Source organism: Ambystoma mexicanum, chromosome 4q (assembly GCF_040938575.1).
Source record: "Ambystoma mexicanum isolate Mex_15411 chromosome 4q, UKY_AmexF1_1, whole genome shotgun sequence".
In the NCBI taxonomy this organism is placed as follows: domain Eukaryota; kingdom Metazoa; phylum Chordata; class Amphibia; order Caudata; family Ambystomatidae; genus Ambystoma; species Ambystoma mexicanum.
The window spans coordinates 369,317,785-369,338,358 of record NC_090928.1 but is presented as its reverse complement, the minus strand read 5'-3'; the positions used below and the strand labels follow the sequence as shown (position 1 = coordinate 369,338,358).

At 44.4% G+C, this 20,574-nt stretch overlaps 1 protein-coding gene across 4 annotated transcripts in view; it reads left to right on the top strand.

Moving 5' to 3' along the window:
• Nucleotides 1-20,256, top strand: part of CYP1B1 (cytochrome P450 family 1 subfamily B member 1) — a 48,394-nt gene extending 28,138 nt beyond the window's left edge. For all 4 annotated transcript variants that reach the window (XM_069607940.1, XM_069607943.1, XM_069607941.1 and 1 more), the window contains exon 3: nucleotides 15,636-20,256. In XM_069607940.1, coding sequence (XP_069464041.1) covers nucleotides 15,636-16,224 — 589 coding nt within the window. In that variant the 3' untranslated portion in view covers nucleotides 16,225-20,256. The remainder of the gene's footprint in view (nucleotides 1-15,635) is intronic.
• The last annotated feature ends 318 nt before the right edge of the window (nucleotides 20,257-20,574 follow it).

Here is a 20,574-nt window from a genome sequence, read left to right as displayed (position 1 = left end):
ATATATGTTTATTATTGAGTCTTGTGTGATATTATCACCTGCTTGTTTTATTTTTTAGTGTGTGTTAATGGCCTAGAATAAATACTGTATATTTATACATTCCTGTCTAACTTGAATTATTGTGTGCTTCACTGTGTGGATTCATTGTGTACCCCTATCCCCACTCACATTTTTAGGAGAATAGCCTTGACGGTTCTCCATTGCTACCTTGATTGGGTTTTAGCTAACCTCTCGCAGTTCCCCTATTCACTACAACTAGGGTGGTCTCCTAAAATCTTTCCACCATGCCAGATTCTAGAAATCCATCATAACACCCTACATTGCAGCTAAGGTTCCAAGCTACTTAAAAAACCCTGCATCTATACTGCATTACCAATCAAGCTTTCAATAGGAAAGCCATGGTGGGCATTTTGGCAGCAACACTGTGGCAAAGTATCGCCATTGCAAGCTTCAAGACAGCAGCCAATCCAGTTTGACACCAAGATGCAGCACCAAACCAGCCCTCCCTTATGATGAGCTACGCAAGACCATTGACCCCAGCGCTGCTGGTTCTGCTTAATCGAACACCAGCCTTTCCTCCTCCGATCACAACAGGTTTCTCGCTTTAGTGGAAACCAGAATAAACAACTGCAGCCAATTAGCTTAATGGTGCACATCCTTCAAAGACCAGAAACGCATTGCACAATCTGACAAAGTTCCCTACAAGCTGAGCCATGCCTCCTTAGCTGTGCCCTCTGCCTAATCCTATCAACCCTGCACATATAATCATCGGGAGACAGTCAACAAACATCATCACCATGCACAAATATGCTGAGGACACCCAACTCTACACCAGAATTAAATGTAGACAATATCTTGCACATAATTGAAGCATACTTTGCTGACATAAAAACACGAATTACTGTCCACTACTGAAACCACAGCAGAGGCAACATAAAGTTTGAAATGCTTGATAAATGTTCTTGCATTGATATCACCTGACACGCCACACAATCCCATGCCATTATCTTTGGGAAAGTTCCAACATTAAGCTCCATTCTAAAGGAGCCCTTCCTAGATACACATACCAAAAGAAAGCACATTCAAAATGTACCAGCTATTCTCCTGCTGTAAAATGTAGAAATAACGGTCTTCCACCACGACCTACCTAATCAGTTGTTATGGCTCAACCACTTGTGAGGTTCTTATTCTCAATTCGGAGAAGACTACAGGCGCAAGCTCCACAACAACCCATCAAAATCATCCCCGACTACTTGGCATCATTCAACTTTATAGCCAGAAAATTGGCCAGCGTGAACAAATTCAGATCATCTATATCTCATCTTGAGTAGCCAACAATTGCTCACCAAGAATCATGGGAGCTTCAGCATCCATCCATAGCGCCAAACATTTTAACACAAAAAAAAGATAGACGTTTTTAGATTGCATTGGTTACTTTCTCAAAGCCTTCAGCTCACTACATCCCCCTCACTGAAGCATCTAACTGTCCCAGTGATTAATCTCTCCCTAGGTAGCACTGGTGTGCCACTTATCTATGTAGCTTCTATGTACCTGGCCTCAGATCTCCGAAGGTGGGCCTAAGCCCACAACAACCATCACGTGGGAACAGTATTGCTCCAAAGTGCACTCACTCTGAAAGAAAGAAGAGGTAATCCAAGCGCTCTCCAAAATTGAGCAAAAAAATTGAAGCAACCTTCTTTCTGCCACTCATGGCATAAAAACACGTTTCCCATTCTCCAAAAACAACAGGAACACTCTAGATGAGTGAGTGAAATATTCCAACCCCACTTCTGCAGGCCCGGAAATGCACAGAATGAATCACTCTGTATTTTAGGAGTCATCAAAAACAAAAAAAGCTGACTGGGGTTCATCACAATCAGAATTGGGGCAAACTATCTCTATTTTTGCCACAGCATATTCCTTTTCAGTGTACGGAAGGTCTGAGCCACATATACGCAGAGGTCTATACATAGCCCACATATGATATAATATGGCATTTATAACACGCCTGTACACAAGTGTTTCTAGGCGCGACAAGACAAGGAGGGGGAAACAAGAGAGGACAAAATAATGATCTTACTAGGCCTTGTGCCATTCATATCGCGCAAGTGCAGGGAAGAGGGAAGGGGAGAAGTGCCAGGGGGAGTGCAGTTAACTCACAAATGCAGCCAGCGGGTGGCTCCTAAGTGCAGAGAGAAGGGACTGTAGGGTTAAAGATATAGACCTTTACGTGCTCGAGAACCTGGAGGCAGTGCAAGGGCAACTGGACGTGCAGGAGCCTGGGCCTGAGTTCAGAGGGTGACCAGTGGGCATAGCAGCCAGGTGCATCCGCAGGGGAGAGGAAAAGAGAAAGTGGAAGTGAAAAGGAAGGTCTTGAAATGCTTCAGGAACCGTAGGTGGTTCTGCTCAAGTTTGAGAGAGGCAGGGAGGCTGTTCCAGAGGGAGGCCCCAGCTGAGGCGAGAGATCTGCCCCCAACTCTCTGCTTGGAGAAGCGTCTGACCTTCAGAGTTGGAGTTGGATGAGCATAGAGCTTGAGGAGGAAAATGTTTTGGAAGAGAACGTTGGAGGTTGATCGGTCCCAGGCCCCAAAAAGCCTTGTGGGCAATGCAGGGGGTCTTGAAGTTGATCCTTGCAGCCACGGGGAGCCAGTGAAGAAATTTCAGAGCTGGAGAGATACGATCCCTGGGCTTGAGGCCAAGGACAAGTCTTGCAGTCCTGTTCTGGATAAGTTTTAAAGGTCGAAGAGTAGAGGCAGGAAGATTTACAAAGAGGCTGTTGCAATAGTCCAGCTCTGGAGACAGTGAGCTTTTGGGGGAAAGTGAGAAAAGGAAGAATACCTCGGAGGAGGTGCAGCAGATAGTTTGACTTCTTAGAGACGTCAGAGATGGGAGGAGAGAAGGAGAGGGTGGAATCGTAGATGACACCAAGGTTCTTAGCCTCACCATGTCTATTTACTGCTATTTTTGCCAATCCACATGATTTTCATCAATTGGGTTTGGGAGGAGGACTGACTTTACTTGTCCTCCTTCTTTTCCAGCTGTGTCTGACAAATTCATCAAATTTCCTTCCAAGATGTATTTTCATGCTTGTGGAAAAACAGTGGTTTTCTATGGAATCCGCCTTAAATTACCACCTGATAAAAGCAGGCAGGTTCCATAGGAATCCATTGTAAATCCCCCCTGTTATCATTAATTGCAGGCAGCATTTACACTTTTCCAGCAACGTGATAGACAAGTGAAAAGTAAAGGTGATTTTTTTTCTTCTATTCACTCGTCCCTTCATGGTGGAAATGAGGAAACACACTTTAGGGGATCTTTTGCAGTTATGTGCAGACAGAGGTTGTTCCCGCAATGCAATTTACTCCACAATTGAAAATTACCCCCATAGGTCCCGATTCATGAAAATGTGCGCAGAAATCGCACAGGGGCCGGGCACCATGGAGGACACTGTGCGAGCCTGCGTGCAGAATGAAAAATGCGTGCACCGCATATTCATGGAATTTACTGCGCAAAGTAACTGTAACCAGTGCTTTAAGTGGGCCGGGGCCTGCCAGGGCCGGGCCCCGGCAGTCTCCAAAAAGTGGGGCTGAGCCGGGGCCCTGCCGGGGCCCCCCGACCTCATCACGCCATGGCAGGACGCATTATCCCGCCGCGGCCACAGCCGCGACGGGAGATGCGCCCACCACTTTAACGTCAGGCAAGCTGACAGAAGTGCCAGCCAGGCACACCGTTGCTGTGCCTGGCTGGCACTTCCGTCAGTCACTGTAACTTTCTCTGATGACCCCTCATCTGAGGGGCCATCAGAGGAAGCTAGAGTCCTTTAGTTTTCCCTCGCCAGGTCACTGACCCTCAGCGAACCCGCGGGCTCCATGATCAAATATGCAGATTAGATCACGGAGCCCGCGGGTTCCCAGAGGGTGAAAGACGCCTCAGGGTCTGTGATCTCTGCTCAGAGCAGAGATCACTGAGCTCGAGGCGCCTTTCTCCTTTGGCAAGGCTTTATAAAAGATGCCTTCAACTGTGTATGTTTAAGCCATCTTTTATAAACGTAGAAATATTTCTATGTTTATAACAGACTGCTTGAATCGTACACAATTCAAGGCATCTTTTATAAAGCTTTGTCGACGGACAAAGCCACCTTGGGTTTTGTCCGTCCTCAACGCTTTATAAAAGATGCCTACTTTTCAAGCCGTCTTTTATAAACATAGACATATGTTACAAATGTCTATGTTTATAAAAGGCAGCTTGAAAAGTACACAGACCATAGTAAGGTAAGCACACAAGTGTGCGTAATTTACTATACTTTGTGCACTTACAAGCCACCTTTTATAAACATAGAAATATGTAACATTGCTATGTATATAAAAGAAGGCTTGAAAAGTCACAAACCATAGTAGTACACAAACAAATATATAAATGCTCAAATACATTTATATATTTGTTTGCGCACCTTACTATGATTTGTGCACTTTAAGGCCACTCCCACAATGGAAGCCACGCCCCCAAACGAGGGCCCCCCCTCAATTTCTTACCCCACTTAAAGCACTGACTGTAACCATAATCGCAAGTCGCGGCCGGAACACCCCTGAAACGCCCACATGTAAAGCATAAACAGTCAGAACAGCTACCTTTGTGCGCTCCTCCGGTCACAAATAAACGCACCCTTCAAACATTGTGTCGGGTCCCCCACAAGCAGGTCTGCCTCTTGGGGACCCTGCACGGGGTCCCCCCTAACTGTATCCATCATCCCGACAGCATGCGTATAAAAAATCCTAACTCTGTAATCACTCTAGAAGTAGCGCATGTGTTTGAGTTGTACGATTGGGGAACGTTTCTCCCTTCTCCATTGGAACACTGAGGGGTAGTTAAACCATCAGCTCCCCTCTCTGCACATGTACCATTAAACCACATTTTCACTTGTATTCATGTTTATTTTACAAATGTCTTTTTGGTATTCATCACCCATCCAAGATTCGTTTCTTGCCTGTGCACTTCATCCATAATCACCCCTTCCCCTTCATATTCCATCAAGGGAATGACCATTTTCCAATGTGCCCTCAACATTTCGATGAATAGAAGAGCACGCAGAAATATCACTTATGGTGTACCAGCAATGTTTGTGCATGTTGAGGATTTCCTGAAAAATGCATCAACATTTACTCTCAGAATCGCAAAAAAAGGACTCGAAATGTCCAGCCTTCTGCTTTGTGTGCAGCTATGGTGTGCCGACAAAATAGCTTTGCCGACTGTGTATCTAGCCCCAGAGACCCTTTCTGGCATTGCATACTACATGACGTATTGTAGAATGGTGGGAAAACCGACATCGATACCTCCCTGCAATAGTTCAGGGATGCGTGGTGGTTTCTAAACTCCAGTGTCAGCACCGTGATACTTATGGGTTTGGGCCCTGTCAATAAATGCAATAAATAAATAAATAAATAAATAAATACTCAGCCCCACACCACTCCTAGAAGAGTACTGAATGGCGAAATATGCAGAGCATAAGTGGTAGATCTGCTTTGCCTCTTTAAGATGGCATGGGCCGAAAGCAGTCTATGCTTTTCCCGAGGGTGTGAGCCTTCATGGGAGCATCCGGAACAACAGGTAAGTACCGAAATAACACAAAATGTCCAATCAAGGTTCTATACAAATAAGACTTTAATGAAACTAATAGGCAAGACAAACTATTGAGAACACTGACAACTCAGCCATTTAATCAGATTCACAGAGATTGAATACCTTGAGATAAAAGGGCGCTCTGGATATTAAAGAACAGAGGTGTGCAGGTAAACTGCCTTGTAGAAAAGTCAAACAAATTCAAGAATGTGACTTTAAGTCATACAGTGTTGTTTTAAATAGCGCAAGGGCCTATTAACCAAACCAGGGACAGGACCACTCCTAGGTTGACAGGTTCTGGGGTGCCTCCATTGATATGTTCAGCCAGGAGTCTTCATATTAGCCACAGCTCTCAATGATTCGTTGTCTGCAATACCCCCGCCTACTTGCAAAGACCCCTTCTTCTCCCGTATTTGCGTGCGCCCAATGTCTGATCCATTCAGCACCCGCGCCATATCGCATAGTTGTATCGCCATGACGACTTATTACCTATGTTCCACACGTCACTGACACACCCCTACCGCCTCCACACTTGATCGTCTCTCCAAAGTTATGGCACACCAACAAGCGACTCAAAGGGCGAAACCCCCTCTCTGCCCCCGCAGTAACCGCTGTGGACCACAACCACTTGGCCTTCACAGTCTGTGGAAACTCGAGCTAACAGCATTATTTCCAGCCGGGAGACCAAACCGTAATTTACTGCTGTCACCTCCATGAAGGCCCTATACAACGTGCATAGGCCGGCAGGTGATTCAATGGGCAAAGAACCCACATATGCTGCTCTCAAAACAAGGTTGGCAGTCTGATTATGGGCCGCTTGCATGACCAATTCGTGGCGGTGAAGAGCAGAAAGCTACTGCAGCATTCCACAGCCAAAGCCTCTACTTCACGTCAGACAATTGAAGTAGTATGATCGTTTTTAATCAAAGAAAAGGCTGTTAAAGGTGCTTTGTTTTTCCCTTAGTTAGCATGGGATGGCTTCCTTCCCCGACTCACGTGATCTTCTCAACATCAGCAGGAGCTTCTACTAATTACTGCTACCAACTGCCGACTGTGCACTTAATCCACTCTGCTGCGCTCGCGCTGTGCGTTCGTGAGATTTTAAAGCTGCACCCATACAATTGGATAATTGTGGCTCCAATGCATAGAGCTAAGAAAGGAACATCCGCCTCCACTGCTGACAGTGCACTCACTGCACTCTCTGTACCTCCTCATCTTCTTTTGTATCTTGACAGCTTTGAGTCAGGATTCTGGACGCTTAACCAGATATCTGTTAGATTTCTTCATTATTTATTTGGGCCAAATATATTTATTTATTTCCCCCATCTTTTATTACCACAAAAACCAGGGGAGACCCGCCTTGCACCCTCAACCCCCTCCTCCTTCATACCCATACCCCAACTTACCACAAAATATTTGTAGTAAAAAAAAAAGATGGAAAAACAATCCGCAATAAAAACCAGCAAATTGCCATTTGGCAAAAGTGAGAAATACCTTTAGTCTCGAGAGGATAGCTCAGCGGCAACGTGCTCGCCTTGGACGCAAGACGACATGGAGCACCACAGGTTCAATGCCTGGGTCCGCGCTTAGAAACCTCTGGGTATTAAGCGCGTTATAAATAACCTATCATATCATATCATACTGGTGCATTGAGTCAGGTTCAAGTTAGCTTAACTGGCTTTAACAGAGTGATGCAGCTCAATACGCAGCAATGGCTTGGAGAAGATCGGGACAGGCAGGCTATGCAGAGTCAGTGTAACCCAAATGCACGATGGGGTCTCAATGTGAGGAAAGTGGAAGTTCTGCTTCAACAGTGAACTGGCTCTAAGGAATTCAAAATGCGGTGCGGTCTGACACACAGTAATGGCTCGTGGCTCAAATAAGCTTGGAACAGGGTGCGATGTTCGGGTCAGTGTAGCTCGAAGCAGCTCAAAATTGATTGTCAAAGGCAGCTCATTTGGGTCTTTTCAGTTGCTCGAAAATGGTTGTAGCACACAGTGGCTCCAAATTATAGAGAGCGCCAAAGGCAGCTTCTTTTAGTCCTCTTCACTGGATCCCTGAGGAAAGGTGATTCTGTCCTCTGCTATTCCCAGCCAGGCTCTTTGCCAAGGAAACTTGCACTGCTTATTTAGTATTATTTTTGTTTTTATTGGTGACTTGTTAGGCGCTTATGCAATTAGCAAAACTGTTTCAAAGGGCGCACATTGCAAACAGGGTGGGGACAGGGGACGGTAGATAATGGGCCTCATTACAAGCTTGCCGGTCCAGAAACAACGGCAGTGGTAAGCTTGCCGGTACCGTTGTTTCCGGACTGGCAAACTACGAGTTCTGCGGGCGGGTACTGTCCTGCCTGCCAGTTCCGACCTGGTGGCTGGAACGGCAGCCGCCCGCAGACCTTGACGGTAGCACTGGCACCATTCTGAGTGGTGCCGGTGCTACCGTCCTCCCCATTCCCATTTGAGTCCAATAGGACTCAAATGGGAATGAGGAGTAATTTTTTCCAGTGCCCGGCAATGGCCAATTACTGGGTCCACCTGTAATACCCAGGTAATTGCCCATTGCCGGGTGCCGAAAAATTCATGAGTCCGGCAGCAGCCGTGCCGGTATTTACCAGCACGGCTACCGCCAAACTCGTAATGACCCCAAATGAATTACAGCAAGGATAAATAATTGAATTAATAGTACAAACAAATAATGATAGTAAAGGGAAGGGGAGACAAACCTACTATGCCTTGTGAGTGTTCAGAATGTGCAAGTGAACGTTATTATTATTTGTTGTTATTATTATGTTGTATATTGAGCCCGGGCCTAGCTTTGAGAAGCAACTTCTCAGCTCCAGCAGGGAGACTCCTGGGTACCAGTGCCCAGTTGCAGTCAGGCTTTTCGCCAGTAGATCACTTCACGTTTTTCCCTGAAGTAGTTAGGGACAGGGTCTGCATTCTCCTTTGAAATCCTTGTCTTTACTCCAATCGATTTGTGGACTTTGACCAGACTTTACCCCAACAAGAGTCCAGTGATATATGCTTCAGATAGTTCTACGGTGACTTTTCCAGATGTCTTTTCCAGATGATTCCTGAAGATAAATCACATTAGGGGTTTCTCGCCCCCTATCTCGTCAGTTTGCCACTGGCGATAGTTCCATTTCCAAACCTTCTGAAGGTGGCCCATCCTTGCGGTTGTACCAAGGGTTATTCCTTTGGATGTAAGCTCTCTGAGTGCTTTGTCTGCAGTAAGTTAGGGGATGTCTCTGGAAGAAAGTGGGGCCTGGCAAATCCAAGATGGCTGACCCCTTCACCAGTGTGAAGGTTTTTTCCAGCTTCACTATCTTCCCCACATCCCCTTGTCTGCCTTAGCTCAAAAAGACTCCAGTAATTATCTGCCTTGTGTCACTCCCCCATTGTGTCACAGGGGTCCCTTTGAAGGACCCAGCCCCCATGCCTCCCTTAGTGGAGGTATGTGCTGTCCTCCTGGGAATGGTGCCACAGCTTCCCAGCAGAGAACAATGAACGAGTTGTGGGTGCGACTTCCAGGCCAGATGCAATACAGAAATTGCCTTCTCTGCAGGTCCAATGGAGATACTAAATGTGGGTCTACCTACCACCTGCCAAATGAAACACTTGTGTATAGACGCGTTATAAATGCCATATCATATCATGCAGCAATTCAGTCAAAAGTATCTTGAACATGGGTGCCGATGCTTTTAAAGGCAGCCCATTGCTGTCAGAGCGGATGGTGGTGTCGGCAGGCTGTTTTCGGGAAGGCACACATATTACTATGGCTGCCATGTTGCCAAATCATATTGCAGCTACTGGCATGTCAGCAGACAGGGCCCGGTAAAGTACACGTGTGAATAATGTTTTGCAGCATGGGGCATTTTGAAAGTGAGGCTTGTTTAGCAAAGGCCACTTTCTAGGAGAGAGAAACAACATCATTTTGCAAAACAAAAATCAAAAAAAGCTCATAATTCCGTGCACTCCCAGGTGACTTTGTGCCACAGTAGATATCAACACCTGGGTTATTGCCCACTGATTCACCAGCATCAGGCACGGCACATGCCAATCTATGATGTCACTCAGAACGATCTGCAGTGTATGGTGTGCATGGCGATGCTTTCGCTGCTGCACCCCTAACAAGACACCTTTTTGTCTGAAGCAGGCTGATTGTCTGCAGATGCTGGACCAGTCACAGCTTCCCCTTGCTGCCCAGCACACTGTAGTTATTGAGGGTGAGAAGGCATGAAGAGATGCCAGCGGTCTGTCAGGCTGGGTATCTGGTCAGTGCATCGAATCCATAGCATCGACAGATCAATGCATCTAAAAAATAGCATTGAAAATAAATGCATCGAATGCATGTTTTTGGAAGGTAAAGGGTTTATTTGTATTTTAATGGGTTTTAAAGGGTAAAAAAGGGGGCATAGGGGGACCCCCCATAAAAAAAGTACATTAAAAAAGGCATTCGAGGCACTTTTTGTTCAATGGATTGGTCTGTCGATGCTATGGATGAGGATGGAATGACTAGGAACCGTCAGGCTGCACTGAGAGCTCTCTGCTTCTAACTAGCCTTGGACAGAGGTTTTATTTGTCTGTTAGTTCTCTTCAGCAGCTGTGACATCATTGATGTCACAGCAGTACACATCAATGCTGGTTGCTGTCTCCTGCGATGTCAGAGCAGTGAAACACTAGGTTTAGATGTACGGACATTATTATTCCCAAAGCCTGCCAAACAGAGTTGGACTGGGATAAACAATTAAGGATCGAAAATTGGAGCTTGCTATTTTTCATAACAAAGTGTTTTAGCTAGACCTGGTGGTGCCATTTTGGGAACATTTGCAGTAAACTACATTTTGTAGTACATTGGTCCAATTGGGATAGGAAATGTCTCGAACAAGCACCAGCAAAGTTTGTCTTGCCAGAGGCCCAGGAATAGCATATGTAACTCCCTGACCAAACATCTGCACACAAGACCTAATGCAGACATAGCCAAAGCCTTATATCCTGTTCAGAAGATGTGAATTATTAAATATATGTCTTGCAATGTACAGACATTTTGTTTTTTAGGGTGAGTATAATGTCCAATGAAAAGAGCAGAGTCCAACTTCCATTACTTGCTCAAAAGAGTTTCTTGCTGAATCACTATCACAGCCATGTTTCACATTTAAAATTGTGGGCATTCTTATGTTCCCAAAATGCTCTTTGATTTTATGCAAATCACCAGACATGGGTTCCATGATGGCATGCTGCGTTGTGTGACCTGCCTGGGGCCTGCCCCCTCGTCCCTATCCCCTAACCCCACTTCCCTCTGCCCCATCCCCCAAGGAAGAGAGGGTTCCCAGACTACATTTCTTCCATTTTCTAACACTGGGGCCAATGGCCTTTCCGATAACTACCAGCAGTACCTGTTGCTAGGTGGTCATTCCCACATTGGCCACCAGCCCGTACTGACATAGGAGTTTGGCCCTTCAAGCATCAGGGTATAGCATGGGCCCGACTGAAGATGTGTGGGGGCCCATTAAAACAAAATGGTTGGGGGCCGCCTGCCTAGAGCAAAAACTGTCTAAAACACCCCTGAGGTGCATACATTACAATGGTGACAACGATAAGGTTAATAGCCGGCGATTATCATGAGATGGCCAACCAAAGCGATCTTAAACACTGAAGCGCTATACTCACTGTTTTGTCAGCAATTGGCTGATGTGGAGGAACCAGTGTTAGAAGGCAGTGTGCTGGTAACACGCCTGTGTATCCCGTGGGAAGTGACAGCCTGAAGGGATTGAGGAAATGCAGCCTGTAATGCGAGCGCTGGAAAGCGCCCATTTTAAGCCTCATAACGAAAATAGAGAAAGGAATATATTGCTGTGTTACAAGACTGCAGACTGGCAACATGGGGGAAGTTGCTGGGGGCCCTCTCGAACACAAGTCCCCTTTCATTTGAAAGAGTTGAAAGGCCCTGACGCTGTGCTCGCGTGGAGGCCAGTCTGAGCCCCATTTTAGTGGTGGGAGCATTCACAGCTCAAGAGCTATAATCAAAGTCTCTTATTTAACTGATCAGAAAGGGACAGACCCCCCTCCCCTCTCCCCCAGCTGAACATGTATTTGAACAAGCAACCTGAACCCAGGAACCGCGTAAATGAAAGTGCCACCGCCGCCGTCACGCTGCGGGATCTTGGCATTGTTCCACTGTGGACAACAACGGGTTAAAATAACCCGCTGTGTTAACTAGACAACACTGCCGTTTTCACTTCCACGAGCAAATGCTTAAAATGTGCAAGATTAGGAAGTCCCACGGCTTGAAAACTCCCCTTGCGGTGTGCTCGAGTCTATAACATGACATGCATCGCAGTGGTTTACAATGAACTTGCACCGAGGCCCTGGGAACCTTGCCAACACTGTAATGACTAAACTAAAGGGTCATAAAAAAATCACCACCGGAATACTTAAGGAAATGCAGTAATTATAGCAGCATCGCAAGTGCTTAACAGCAAGGAAGGTGGGGGACATACAGTTTACAAGGGGAGCCTTTCACCAATAGGGTACAGCCTGGTAGTGCCAATAGGATATGAAGGAAGAAAAGGGGTTTGTGCAAGAAATCACTCTCCTGGTCTCCCCGCCGGTGGATCCTTTGCAGGCAGTTGCGTGACACAGTGAACAACAGCTCAGTACTTGCTCTGGATGGGCGTGGCAGGCAAGCCGCCTCTTGGTGGCTCGCCGCCGCTTACCTGGCGTGCCTTGTTTCCAGCCGCGGTTTCTGCACACACGCGCTGTTGACTCTAGAGTGGAAATGACTTTTCAACCCTGAGAGCTGAATAGCACGCTCGTGCTGTCACCCCGCTTGCCATTCTCTGTTTGCATTTCCCTCCCGGGACCGGGACTTATCTCTTTCACGTTAATCATTTTCAAATAAATTGACACGCGAGATACAAAAATGTGTTTTTCTTGATAGTGTTTTTGCTATAGGATCCCGGGCCACAGGACACACCGTGTAGATTCCCAATATTCCTATGTGTGATGACGTTTGATTTTCGGTATGGGGATTTGGTTTTCTTACTAATGTAAAAGTGTCACGATTTGCAACAAAAAATTGGAAACCCCTTAAAGTAGTTAGTTAAAGCATGCGATTCATTTTTATGGTGTCTAAACGAGCATGCAGGGGTATTGTTTAGTAGCACAGGTGATGAAATCACAAAAGCACACAATGCTAATATATGCATACAGATTACACAGTCTCCCTGGCAATCTATGTACATGTGTACCAGCCCTTCTAGAATGAACCTGCTTGATTAGAAGAGGTAACTATTTTCACTTCAGTCCCACAACAGTGATCTACATCTAGCAGATGGTGAATGTTTTAATTGTATTTGTATTTTGTATTTTATTGAATTTATATGGAGAGGCGTAAACCTGTCCAGACTGGCTGCACCAATGTAGGCCAGTATAGAAATGTAAAAACAGGCAGCGTGTCGGGTTGACTCTGTATGCAAGTAAACATTGGTGTGCCACAGTAAGAAAACGTTTCCAGACTGGCTGCACCAATGTTGGCCAGCATGGTCTTGTAAGAACACTAGTCATTTTACTTTCTCATTAATCACAGTAAAAAATGCCACTGCACCAACCTAGGCCACACCCCAATCAGGCGCCTGTTGTCCACCTGGCACACATGCAAGCACACACACTTGTACACTACATACACTCTCAGTCACATGTGCACCCATACAACCTACACTTTCTCATTCACACATGCACCCAAACAACATACACGTTCTCATTCAGATCCTCACTTACAGACACAAATGCTTGCATGCACACATACATACACCCATAGAGTGAATGTTAGCCAAGTAGGACCGCACATTAAACTCTGCAGTAAGATATCTTAATAGGTCAATGCACCTACTGCAGAGATTTATGTGTAACTTGGAGACCACCGGTTTGAATCTGAATAAGAATTCAGCCTTTTATCCTTCTATAGTTGCTAAAACTATACCCAGACCAGCAGAGTCAGTTGCATGTCGGGCATGTCTGGGTCTGCTTTTCATCATTCAGGCACATTGGAAATTATTTACAAAAGCGTTGTACAATGGTGCAATCCCATTGAAAAACACTTTGTAAATCAGGCCCATTCTGTATTATTGAAGTTCATAATATTCCAGTATAGGGAATCCATGAAAGATATGGCCCTCTAAAAGCTACAAGACTGAGGAAGAGTCAGTCATGCTTTAGGGATGCATGCATTTCATCCAGCTGAAATGGCTTCCTTGAGGACTACCGAGGGTATTTAATAATAGGGATTCTCTATGGGTGCAAGTCAATGACCTCAGAAAGGCCGGGATGGCTGAGGTACAGTCTTTCACATGTGAAACATTAATGATGTAGCCCGCGACGTTGTTTAAAGGAATACCGTTTAGGCGGGTAGAATTTCTGTACCTGATTTCCACATGATAGATGCACTGGCAGTGCCATACTTTCTCCTGACACTAATGTATTTGGCAAAGGCATCATTTGTGCTAGAGCCCAGCTCCCTGTAAATACACAGGCCACCTTTGTGAATAAGGTCACCTCTGCATTCCTCAAAGTAATGAAAATAAAAAATGCATCCTGTGTGCATTATTTATTTGCATTTCTTTTTGTGAAATGTGCACATCATCTTTTTTTGATGATTGCAATTTTTGACAGCTGCAAACAAAAGTGTTGGTTTCTTTATGAAAGAAAAAGCCAGGTGCAAGCCATTACTCATTTAATCATTTTGCTTTCTTTAATCGTCCATGTCAGAAAAGGCTCTGAACTTGTGAGCCATTAAATTGACATTATAGTTTGCTTTGAGCATGTGTTGGCAAGAAAAGATCTGACCTATTCAACACAATATTTAGGGCAATATTTCAGCAACATTAATTGTCATGATGTAACCTCAATCTTTTCACCTGAATCCCATAAAAGATTCGGCCAAACCCGAAATCACCCAAATACAGTGACAAATCGGGTGATTCGGCTTTTCCAGACAGAAATGATTTGCTGAAGCTTAGATCTAAGTTAATCGACAAATTACACATTAACATGTATGTGCACAAGCATATCAAAGCTTGTATTCCACTGTGTAAAATGGAGTCTACTTTCCAATTCCCAGTTGTTTGAGTTTGACATGTTTGGGGGAGTCTTCATGAGGTTAAGTGAGTGAGTACATCTGATATTCTATGCCTAATTCTGGGTATATTTGTCAAGGTGAACAAGCTTTTTACAGCCTCAATGGGCCTCATTCCGAGTTCGGAGGTAACCACGCCGCTATTTGCGGCATGGCTGCCTCCGAACTCGTCCAAACTCCAGCCTGGTGAATGGAGTAATTACCAGTCCATTCCGAGGTCAGAGGGACCGGTAATTCCCCATTCACCAGGGCCATTCCCCATTCCCATTTGAGCCCCCATAGGGCTCAATGGGAAGGGGGAAGGCGGCAATAACGGTACCGTAAATTACGGTACCGTTATTGACCCCGGAGTCCCTTTGCGGGTCCCGTCCTTAATGCAGGCATTAAGGAAGGACCCGCAAAGGGAACTCGTAGTAGGGCGGTAAGGGTTTAACGGCACCAGTCTCGTTACCGGTGACTGTTAACCCTTACCGCCCTACTGGAAATGAGGCCCAATGTATAATTACAGATTTCATTTGTGGAGAAAACAGTTGCCTACTTTTTCGGTAGCAACTATTATGACGTAACTGTTTCATTTCAAAATACTCATGTAGTTCAGTGTTCAATTGCAAAAGGTCAATATTCAGAAAAGGAGATCTTAATGGGTAACCCTATAAGAAAATTCAGAACAAAGGGCAAATGTTACATTGGGTGGCTATTTATTGTTGCGTAGGAAACTAGCAAGTGCAATGTCATACAATTATTGAGTGTCTAGCAATTAATAAATTCACTAATCAGGTGTAAATGGGTCAACAGTATTAACCATAATACATGCTAAAGTTGCAAAAAATGACAACATTTTAGGTTTTACCATCACTTATATTTCTTCTTCTTTAATTGCTTCATAGGTACCCCGACATTCAAACTAAGCTTCAAGAAGAGGTGGATAAAGTCGTGAGCAGGGATCGCTTACCGTGCGTTGAAGATCAACCTAATTTACCATATGTGGTGGCGTTCCTCTACGAGTTAATGCGCTTCAGCAGCTTTGTGCCAGTCACCATTCCTCATGCCACCACCACCAACACCTCTGTAATGGGGTACCACATTCCCAAAGACACCGTGGTGTTTGTCAATCAGTGGTCCGTGAATCATGATCCAGTCAAATGGCAGAGCCCCGAAGACTTCGACCCATCCAGGTTTCTGGATCATGAAGGTTGCCTTGACAAAGACCTTGCCAGCAGTGTGATGATCTTCTCGCTGGGCAAACGGCGGTGCATCGGGGAGGAACTGTCCAAGATGCAGCTCTTCCTGTTTGCGTCACTGCTAGCACACCAGTGCACCTTCACTGCTAATCCAGCCGAGAGCCCCAGCCTCGAATGTGACTACGGCTTAAGCATTAAACCCAAGCCCTATTCGGTTCGAATGACTCTGAGGGATGGTATGGGTTTGCTGGACGCAACTGTTGAAAAGTTGAAAACAGACGAGGAATGCCAGTGAAGACCCAGCAGTCTTTCTTCAGCTGAACATATTACACCGTCAACATTCAACTGAATGTTGGAAAACGTTTCCAAGTGGCAGTCTTGCCTTACAACTTCCAAGGAAACCTATTTACAAAGAGAGCCATGAAACAGACTTCTTGCCAATTGCAGCTGAATTTGAAAATGTGATCCTAACTATGGCTAAAATGAACTACCAGAAAACACTGCCTTCGTCGCTCGGTTGCAATGGGGAAATGTTGTAAAGGACCAGCACATGTGTTTGCCCAGTTTGCAATCGATATTTTTATGCAGCTTGAAAGTTAATGATTCTTAAGACTATGTCACACACAAGTCCCTAGCCCACACAAGAAGTAGTAGTGTAAAGCATTATTTTAAAACTCTCCCCATGTAATGAATGAATTGCCAATGAGAGCGTGGCAGCCTCAGTTGAAGTGCAGCGCGTGCAGCGCTTGTTTTCTTGTCTCAATCTATTTTAATAACTTCTTAATTACTCATGGTGGTGGCAGGGGAATCGGATCATAATTTAGTGATGGAAACATTGTGTCCACCAGTAAATAACGAGACGTGTGATTTTGATGCGTTTGTCACACACCGCGTGGGAGTAGAGCATAACGGCCGCTACTGCATCCGCTCTGTGTGACAGAACTCCAGGCATCTCTGCCCGCACTGAATTTCACGCAGGTGGGGGGCGGGGGGTGCTCGGTTCCCCAAGGGACACTACTACCTGTGTTCATAAGAACCAGGCTGGTTCCGCATGTACTCCTGCAGATGCAGTCTGCCACTCAGGGACATTGACAAGTGGTTTTGTGAATGGATGCAGGCCTTGCACCACTAACCAACACCAAAATGTGTGAAAAAGTGCATCCTGTGTGTAAAACTGGCAACATGTGTCTAAAAGGTGACATGAGCCATGGGAAAATATTGAAACAACAAAACAAAGACATTTCAAGTATATGATTGTCATGCTATTCACACATACAGTAAGTCTTTGCACAACATGGTCTAAAGGTTCAGGTTTAAATTGTTGCACATGGTTTTCTTTGATTAGCAATACAGCCAAAATGTGCAATCACACACAGTCTATCGTGTATCGTGAAAACTGTGCAATTTATGAATTCGCCCAGATGTGCATTGCATCTCCAATACAGCCTTAAAAGTGTTAGACATCATTTTGCAAGTGTTAGAACATGCAATTCAAGAAAAAATAACAAACTGCAATACAGACTTTGAAAAGGATGAGCAAGTTAATTGTCTATCCTTTGGCGATGCCCAACCTTGAGAGTATGATTTTTCTTAAATTTACACTTTAGTAGATTCTGATAGTTGTAGTTCTTTTATTAATTTTCAGTCTCTGCAATTTCAAATAATATTGTAAAGATGAAAAACCTGGCTGGGCTACTCTGTAGTGCTTTCAGGATCGATGTAGCACATTTCCTAAAGAATGAATCTTAAAGGTCCAACTGCAACCTTCTGCCAGGATCCACACTTCCTCATCTTGGATCAAGCATTGGTTTTCTAACCATCGCTTGAAATTCATGGTTATTAAATGGTCATTAAGGGATCAACTTTCAAAGGTCTCTAGGGCTTGTTGGCCAGTGATTGTAAGATTATTCCAGAAAGTCTCACATGTTGAACTAACTATCCAGAGAGGCCAATGAAGCACAACCGATTCCAAATAAAGAGAGGCCAGTTTAAACTGCCAGAAAAGCTTATCCATGAAGTGGAGGCAGCACTCTCTACTTCGGACCAGTGCCCATGAGTCACTTATATAGTTTTAGGCTGAATATTGATGTACGGCAAGGGCCTGCAATCTTTGACAACAACTCCCATCATCCTTAGCCATCATAGTGAATGGTGAGGGATCGTGGAAGCCGTAGTCTAAAATATCTGGGGAGCTGAAGGTTGCAGACCTCTTGAGGTCTATATGGTATTGTTAAATGTCTATGTACAGCTGCTCCATTACGTAATTAATCCGTCATTGAATGTGATGTTGCTATGGTTACTATATCCAAATGTGCAACATTTTAAACATACCTGGCTATTTTATACAATGACATACCAATAGTTTTCAGTCTTATGAGGGAAGAACAGACGTCCCTATACATTACATATCCCTGTTTCAACAAAGATATTAGGCATCATTGCAAGCTTTCCCGGTATCCCGCCGGTAAGCTGCATTACCATCTCTGCTGCCCGATATCCCCGTATTACCAGGATATTATGGGTGGCGGAGTAGCAGTACGTTCCCATACCCATGAAATCCCATTGGACTCATGGGATGGGAACCATTGAATCAGCGTCACCACTGTTAACGGTGCCGGTGATTCAGGGAATTCTCTGCCGGTAGGGGCCTGAACTACTGGCAAGCCAGGCCTGTCGGTAGTTCACTGCCCCTACTGGCAGCTTCAGAGTATGCCGGTCCGGAAAAGGTGCGGTGCACGTTGTTACCGACCCCTTATTTCCAGACTGGCATACTCGTAATGACCCAATTGGCGTTGAAATTTGGAGCGCAAAAGGGGCCAATTCAACACAGGGCAGCATTTTGTGTTTCTTTTACCTAACACTTTCCTACTACAAGGGCACACACTGTTTATTGCTTCGTTCACGTTTTTGTCTTTATCCACCGCAGAGAAAGTATTATATGACATTGGGGAGAGGTTGTGTTCATGCTTTTCTAGCATGAAAAAAGACAGACATTGATAAGGAGTTTGAGATGTTGAGAAACATGATACAGAGAAGCAGATTATGCAGTGAAGTGCCAAACACATCAATTTGTGTGTTCTGTGTATTTTCAGTGATACTGTGAAATCATTTAGCCAGGGGGCTTCTAAGCTATACATTTATAAGTTACCACTGTTTTTGCTCTGACATTTTAACTATTAGAACACAGACCAACATAAGTCTCCAGTTCTGCCTGCAATACTTGTTCGCACTTTCTAGTGAAAGTGTATTCCATTTTAGTTGCCCTCAAATGAAAACAATATTGCAGTTCAACCTCAGCTCTGGCCCATTGAGTCGGATTTGTTTGAAGAACAGGTGAATTCAGGGTTTTATGTTTCAGATACCTGAAACCAGTGCATGTAAACAGACAGCTATTGTTCTATTCACAGTGCAACAGTTAGCCCAGCCTCGAGTGCTGCAGCTCCTGGAATGATATGTTCTCTGTGGGTTTCAAAGATACTTGCAAAAGGAAAGTATATAGAGTCATTTCTGTTTCAAAAATCTTAATAAACATTCCCAATACACCGTTTTATATCTAATAGAGCTTTGCACGGACAACACAACAACAGTCAATGGAAGTGCCTTTGGTTTAAATTGCAGTATTGTACTGTATCAATGTATACACTATTTTACTTAGTACAATGGGTGTTCTGAGCTGTTGCGCCTTCTGGACATTTAAGAGACTGTTTCAATCGTTAAAATCGAACTCCAAAAATATTTGTTATTTTTTGTTTTTTATTGGTGAACATGAACTAACGCAGTTAGAAGCACCCATTGTATACTATTAGACTGGTTTCTTCATAGAGAGGAATCGCTGTGAATTCACTTATCTGATCATGAATCATGAATATTCTAGAACTTAGCCTTTGTCTGTGAAATGTTGCTAGATACATGTATGTTTATATGTTTAGGTCTACATTAGATCATAAAGTTCTGGAAAGTGTTTTTTTTATGCAAGTAAGTTGTGGACATAGAGTAGGATTTGCCAAATTGTACAGGAGTTATGTGTAACAAAATGATCACTTGTCAAATGTAATATTTAAGCTACCTATATTTTTATACTCTCCCCATGTGCTTCACCACATAGACCTGGCTGCTATTCACTTCTTACTTTTTATTTTATGGCGCATTATTACTATTATTGAATGAGCTAGTATGTGTTTAAAAATGTTCAGACATGACTTCATTCATATAATTAATACAGTTTTTTGGGCATTTGTAATAATAAATCCATAATGAAAAAGTAAAGTATTTTTATGCCAAATACATTTTTGTACATAAATATTCAATAAAATGCTCTTCTAAGAAATCTGATTTCTTTCTTTTTATTTACAGATGTTTTGATTTTGCCTTAGTTGCAATAAAATACGTGAATCGGATTTATACTGCGCCAAATCATCACCTTTGTTGTCTCAGAGCGCCACGGCTTGTCAGTGGAGTGACGTACTGTGCCGCCGTCACCAGGGGTATCCAGACCTTGTTCTGCAGGAAGAGGGAAAATGAGCAAGGAGGAGATGAGTAGATGGAAAGAATGAAATCCATTCTATGGACACAGGGAGGATGGGAGGGCTACAGCGCGGGAAGAATGTTTTGTGATAGCACAGATGCATGTAAGTCCTCTTAGGTG